Below are 7,297 nucleotides of genomic sequence, written 5' to 3'. Positions count from 1 at the left end.
TATTTGTTTATCTTTTATCACTTTGTGGTTTCACTTCAAAGAGACAAATAATCATGCTTTTTTAAAATGCTATATATCTGCCTCACTCTCAGAAATAAGTAGTACTGCTAGGTTGTACACAGTCAAATGTAACAAATAACTACATTTTTAATAAAGGACTGTACAAATGATACATTTGTGATATTAATATTAAAAAAATGTTCAAAAAATAATTCAATAGAGTAAATATGTTATCTGTATGTAAAACATTTACATTTGACATTTTTGTCATTTAGCAGTTGCTCTTATCCAGAGTTACTTACAGTAAGTACCTTCATCTTTAAGATAACTAGGTGAGACAACCACATATCACAATCAAATGTACAGGATATGAACATTCCATTCCAGCTAAACAATGGATGGATATATAGCGTTTTGCAAAAAAAACACATTTAAAATCCAATAATCCAGAGAACAGTCATATTTTACACACACATGATGGTGCCAGTACGCAATCCTTTTTTTAATGAAAAGAAAACACACAAATGTGGGAAAATATATGACTATAACGTTTTGGAAATAAACTCTTCATATGTATTTTCTTCCTTTTCTTTCTTTTTACAAATGTCATTGAACGCTTTCCTCTTTTTGTGCGCAAAGAGTAGACGTTACAATCAGAAGTTGTAGTTTTTCGATAGTTTTTTGTATTGTTTCAGTGCTACAAAGCTTGGTGTGATTTAGGACAGAAAGCATCTCGCGTCGTAGTTGCAACGCGGCGCGCGTGTCTCGTGGATGGCAATGCATGAATTCAGAACATTGTATTTGAATGACACATCTTGCATGGGAATACGATGCCTCGCAGATATTTACAATATCGAATATGCTAGACAGGAGCAGCTTACACAGCATATGCAAATATACTTCCTGTCTCTCTCCAGGTCTCACTGTATATGTGCCGTAGGCTATTCTGTTTCTAATTCACACCGTAGGCTAGAGACTGTCCCTGAAAATAACATGTTTCTTTTTTCTGTTTCATTAACTCATTGGAAGTTAACGCTAACACTTTACGACGAAATGTCTCACGGTCTGTGGAATTTGCATCTTATGATTTTAGTGAAAGCACTTTGGAAGTCTTTGTTAAAGTAGGCATAAATTATGGGGTTGAGGAGAGAGTTCGAATAGCCCAGCCAGTTGATGACGGCGCCCAGCCATTCTGGCATGTAACAACTCTCCGCACAGAAAGGCAAGACCAGCGCCACGATGAAAAAGGGCAGCCAGCATAAAATAAAAGTGCCCATGATGATACCGAGCGTCTTTACCGTTTTCCTCTCCCTGGACAGAGCTATTTTCCTCTTAGCCTCCGTGTTCTTTTCGTTCCTGTTCTCAAACCCTTGTGAGGACTGTGGAGTGTTGGGGAGAGGAAGGTGGTTCTTAGAATTGTTGGTCACTTCTATGATCTCCAACGACTCGCCGTCCAGCCCGTGCTTCACCGAGCCGTTTACGCACGGGGAGTTGAATGTAGGTTCCACACTGCGCTTCCAATTCTTGCCCCCCGCCTCTCCATTAATCTTCTTGTGGAAAATAGCCGGCGACACGGCTAAGCACTTGTCCGACACTTTTACCTTTTCCGATTTCTTCACAGTTTTCCAAACCTGGAACCTGGCTGCCTTGAATATCCGCCCGTAGAGGACCAGCATGAGGATAAGTGGGATGTAAAATGCTCCGAACGTGGAGTAGATGGTATAACCCGGGTCCTGACTGATGGTGCAGGCGTCCGGGTTCGCCCTGTCCTCGGCTTTCCTCCAGCCTAACATTGGAGGGATGGAGATTGAGAACCCAATCAGCCAAGTCACGCTGATTAACATCACGGCTCGCCTGGGTGTCCTTTTGTTCACATAGTCTATGGGGTCCGTGATAGCCCAGTACCTGTCCAGGGCAATTGCGCACAGATGCAGAATGGACGACGTGCAGCACAACACGTCCAGGGAGATGAATATATCACATATCTCCTGTCCCAGAGTCCATTTGTTCAGAACTTGGTAGAGGGCTGCCATGGGTAGTACCAGAACTGATACCATGAGGTCTGTAACGGCTAGCGAGCCGATCAGATAGTTGGCCACATTCTGGAGCGACCTCTCCAGCGCAATGGCGGCGACGACGCACGCGTTGCCGAATATGGAACAGAGGATGAGCGCGCCGAGCAGCAGAGAGGTGACCACCTGGTAACTCAGTTCCACCTCAGGCACACTTCTAGACCCCGTTGCATTCTCATTGTCTCCCCACTTTGGAATGACATCCACGACGTCGGGGAAGTCTGTGGTCGAATTGCTGTTGTCACTGACGTTGTTTATAAAATCCATAGTGCGTCAGGGGCATGGGACACCCGATAGGCGCGTCCGGTAGGACTGGACAAGGTAACCAAATGGGGAACCTGGAGGCTCAGTCAGTCCCTCGTGCTGGCGCCGGTGTGAGTTCTACCGGGGTCCATCGGAGTTCCTGTGCCTGTTCCCTCGTTCCGAGGACGCATGACGCGTACTGGTACCAGTGTGTGTGTGCGCATGTGTTTTTTGACGGTCGGGGCGCTCACTGGTCCTGCAAATGATCTGCGCCTGGTGACGACGTGAATTCATTTATAAGCTACCAGCATCAGTAGGTATACGTCAGACGGCCATTGCATGAGGTCGCGGTGGAGTTCTGTTTCTCTGCTCTCCCTTGTGGAGTCCTTTCGATAGCTGCATATTAAAGAGAAAGAGAGGAGATTCTCCCTCTTCTGTTTCTTTTCTACTTTTTTTTTCATTTTTTGCGATATATTCTTGTGTACGTACCTCTGTAGCCTAATCAAATTGTGCAATAAACTAAAGTAGTTTCCTGCATTGCGAGTAACTATTTATTTATGAAATAAAAATAAAGGTTTTTTGTTTTAGTCGATTGATATTTTGTTTTAAATTAATTGCAAACTGAAAACGTGTTTCATCTCATTGGACATAGAGGGGGAGTAATTCTCTTCAAATGATGACAACAAAATATATATTTATCAAAGTTCAAAAACTATTATTATTTAGCAGTGTGATATAAAATAATTTAAGTATAAATTGTATTTAATTCATAATATATGTCATTCTAAATGTGATTGACAAATAAGCTCATTCCCAAAATGAGTGGAGCCTGCCTGTATGCGGTATTTCAGAACCAAGGACAGCTCCTTGCTCGAGTCCAGAACAGAAATATGCTGCCATCTGCTGTAAGGAACGAGAACTACGGCTGCACACATTGGAGCTTGGAAGAATGTGTGGTTTTCTGAACCACAGATGAGGAAAAAGTCAAAATGCGAGTGAGAAGCTTGCTCACGCAAGTTCATTAAAGTCCCATGCCGAGGTCGTCTATAAGAACGAAACACCCGAACAACCCATAGCCTAACCAACGATAGGCTATTGTTTTATATTAGCCTATTAGGTCTATATTACTTAGTAGGCACTACCGGCTGAGGTTAATCTAATTAAATTGATTCAATGAAATTCAATTGATTCAATTCAATATTTGAGGACTGTAACCATAGAAATACAATGTGTTTATGCCTATTGATAAGCCATTGTCAACTTCCCGTCTATGGTTATTTTGCTCACTGTCACCATTTGTTTACATATTATTGATTTCATACAGAAAAAACATGTGTTTGTAAATGCAACTACGGCCATGTAAATAATTGTTAGGCTACTCGTTTTGAATCCACCGGTGGCACCTTGTGTGGCCATAAAAGTTACTGGTCTGTCTGCCTTACACCTTAGAAATAGCCTAGGTACCAGTATTTTTATCTAACATGACACTCCTTGCCACTCCTGTCATTTACCGAATAAGTCATTTGTCCAATCAGTCAATTAGCGTTATGGTTAAAAGTCATTATACAGATTTAAAATTGGCATACAAACGCTTACATCATGTAATAATAACCTGACTAGATCATAAAGGAACAATTGTCCAGACAGAGGGTTGAGTTTACGAATTGACGGTTTATTAACCCAACTTTACACAGGTTACTGTTTGGCCGTAGCCCACGCCAAATAAACGAAAGATACCCCACAAGCCAACCGTGGCCTTCTCTTGTGAAACCCAGACGTAAGAGAGCGAACAAAGGCTAAACCTGGACTTAACTTCCAATGCTCCATCCCCCTGCCCAACCCCCCTCCACGCCACTCCGCCAACCGCCAGGATGCCCGGCATCAGAACATTCCAGGCATTCCCGTGATTGGCAGATAGCAGGTTGATTGGCATGTTGGACCCCGCGAACACTGGGTACTGGTAAGTACAACACAACCACCTACGAGCCTAACACATAACACAGAGCTGTCTGTGCGGGTCACTACAATAATTTGCATTTTGACAGCATTTTGAATCTCCCGTAGTAACCGTGCCATTCCAAACACAAAAACCGCGAAAAAATTCACGAAAATACAAAACACAGTGGCATGAGCTTCTTTTTATCTTAAAATAAAGAAACTCTGCTCCAAATTAGGAGTAGACCCTCCCGTAGCTGAGAAGCTTACGATATTATAATTTTGATGATTTACCATTTATAATGATTGGATCTTGAAATTATTCTATAAACGAATAGCATATCGTTTTAAACCAATAGCATATCAATTTATATTCTTGTGTCTATTCTTTTTCTTAGTTGTCTTTAATTGTTGTGGGATGTTATAGCTATAGTAAACGTGTATGAATTAATTATTTGCTGTTTGGAATCCAACCGTTGTATCGATAAATTACTCTAGGCCTAAGAAATTATTGCAAACCTATTCTGACTAACTTGATGATTGAATGTGTAAATGTTTCAAATAAAAACTACATTGTTTTAATGTTTTTTTTTTTTTAGGGACAGATTCAAGAGTCAATGTTTTAATTGTATCTATTCCTAACAGATTTGGCTATTATTATCTATTTATATATTATTAATTCTGCCGGACCCCCGGAAGACTAGCTGCTGCCTCGGGGATCCATAATGAATACAACGACAAATGACTTCAAAGCCGGTGAATGCATCCAACTGGTATTTACGACTTCATAGCTGAAAATTACAAAACAAAAGACAGTGAATAGGATTACCTACCACCTTGGATAAATAAACATGTGCACCAAATGTGCACCTTAACCCAGTATTATTGTTTAATTGCAACAAATTGTTATGGAAATCATCTATATTAAAAAAAAGCCCAGAGTGATTTTTTTACTTTTTTATTTTTTTAACCACGTTTCATTGGGTTGGCCAAAGCCAAAGTTAAATTCGCCAAACCAAAAAAAGATCACTATTGCGTCATCACTGAAGAGTAGTAGTTTTCAAAATTCTAAATGTTATTAATAATTATTGCATCATCATTTATCACGTTATGACGTCACGCATGCCACCTCCAGCCCTATAAAAGGGATCCCTGGCCGTCTAAAATTCATTCATAGTCTTACTTATCAATCAATCACAATGCCAAGAAGACGCAGAAGATCCAGCAGCCGCCCTATACGCAGGCGCCGCCGTCCCAGGGTGTCCCGGCGTCGCAGGAGAGGAGGCCGTAGGAGGCGTTAGAAATACCGGGTAACCCTCCCGACCGCCCTGGTAGTGTAGAGCTGTTAAAGTCTGCTTAATTAAAAGGTGGGCTTTTAACTAAAACTGTTACGACTTTGACTTTTTATTATTAAATAGTTTTAGGCAGTATAGCTCATTAAGGCAGTTATACAATTTAAAAAACATTACAATGCATTCATAACAGATTTCACAACAAACTCAGTTAAGTGTTTGCCCTCAGGCCCCTCCTCCACTACCACACATTCAGGCTAATGGCCAACAAGCTTTATCAACCATAGATTAAAAGCACAGGTATCAAGCTGGTAAATAAATTATAGTGTTATTAAAAAACATTGTTGCATTCAACTGCAGAAAATGTTATTATTGAGGTCATTTCCTTAAAGGTTCAATCAGCAGTTGCTACATCAATTTTTCAAATTACATTAATTATATGTAGGACTGCCCACTGATTCTTGAAGAATATAACTAAATGCTTGATGAGCTTACTTCAACTGTCGTACCCCATTGTACTCCAATGTTTGTAAACAAAGTAAATGTAAAAATAAATAAACATATATATATATATATATATATATAGCCTCAAAACATGGTTACAACACAATTTATTTACAGTTGCTATGTCTCTTCTCATGGTCAGGGGCAAAAGTGAGTGTTTAATGCAGGTGTGCTGTATTTACTATGCTCTCTTCCAGGACAATGTGGAATTCTGACTTCTGATGCAACAATTATTTATTTGCCGAGGACAATAGGGTAGAAGTGGCTATTCTTAGAAAACAGGTGTGTTGAGAGTATCACCGCCATGTTAACACTTCTTGAGTGAAATGCCAACCAGGCACCCCTCCCTAAAGAAGTTTCACACTTCCCTGGAAAATGGAACTGGACCGTGGCTCCTGGTGTATTTAATGGATGATAGATACTGTCACCAATCCTGCCGCCCAACCATGGAAGCACATTACCCGCCATAGGCCAAATGCAGGGAAGCGGCCTATGGCGAATGGGGCTAAATTGGTGTTGGGAAGCCCGACCATAATCCACTTGTCAAACAGCTTTGCCCTCCTGTGCCATCATCCCCTATCCGGACTTCTTCCCAGGGGGATTCTGTCTGGTATTCCGCCTGGGATTCTGCCTCGGACTTGGATCCTCAACTTTCCAGGAAGACTGCCTCAGACTCGAATCCACTGCGCTCCATCTCTCATGGACCTCGGGGTGTCTGATGCATTGACTCCTCCATCAGCAACACTTGGTCAAGCCGGCCGCATTTGAAAAGAAACACTTTAAAGTTTGTGGAAATGTGAAATTAATGTAGGAGAATATAACACATTAGATCTGGTAAAAGATAATACAAAGGAAAAAACATGCGTTGTTTTTTTCCGTCATCATTGAAATGCAAAAGGCCAATGATATGACTTAGGATTCAAAGCGCAATTTTGGCCACTAAATGGCAGCAGTGTATATGCAAAGTTTTCTTCGATCCAATGAACCATTGCATTTCTATTCAAAATGTTGTATCAAGACTGCCCAAATGTGCCTAATTGGTTTATTAATACATTAATTAGTTCATAACTCTGCACTCTCCTCAAACTCAAACTATCAAACTATTAATATAGCATGGTATTCTTTCACTGTAATAGCTACTGTAGTGGTAATATAATTAATTTGATGATACAGTAGTAGCAATATATGGTTATAATATCTACAGAAGAGATTGGAATGCCAGTGGGGGAGGTGTTGCTGTTTATATTCAGA

General features: G+C 40.7%; 1 protein-coding gene across 1 annotated transcript; it reads right to left on the bottom strand.

Annotated features, from left to right (window-relative positions):
- Positions 1-839: 839 nt before the first annotated feature.
- On the bottom strand, positions 840-2,339 carry LOC115128032 (5-hydroxytryptamine receptor 1A-alpha-like). The gene has a single exon (XM_029657641.2). The coding sequence runs from the start codon at positions 2,337-2,339 to the stop codon at positions 1,059-1,061; it is 1,281 nt and encodes a 426-aa protein (XP_029513501.1). The 3' UTR covers positions 840-1,058.
- Between the last annotated feature and the right edge of the window lie 4,958 nt (positions 2,340-7,297).

The sequence above is a fragment of the Oncorhynchus nerka genome, linkage group LG13 (assembly GCF_034236695.1).
Source record: "Oncorhynchus nerka isolate Pitt River linkage group LG13, Oner_Uvic_2.0, whole genome shotgun sequence".
NCBI classification, from domain to species: Eukaryota; Metazoa; Chordata; class Actinopteri; order Salmoniformes; family Salmonidae; genus Oncorhynchus; species Oncorhynchus nerka.
The sequence above is the reverse complement of the archived record's forward strand: the minus strand, read 5'-3'. Positions and strand labels throughout refer to the sequence as shown.

Excerpts from the sequence above, each read along its gene's own strand:
- LOC115128032 (XM_029657641.2), bottom strand. The coding sequence starts at position 2,339 with ATGGATTTTATAAACAACGTCAGTGACAACAGCAATTCGACCACAGAC.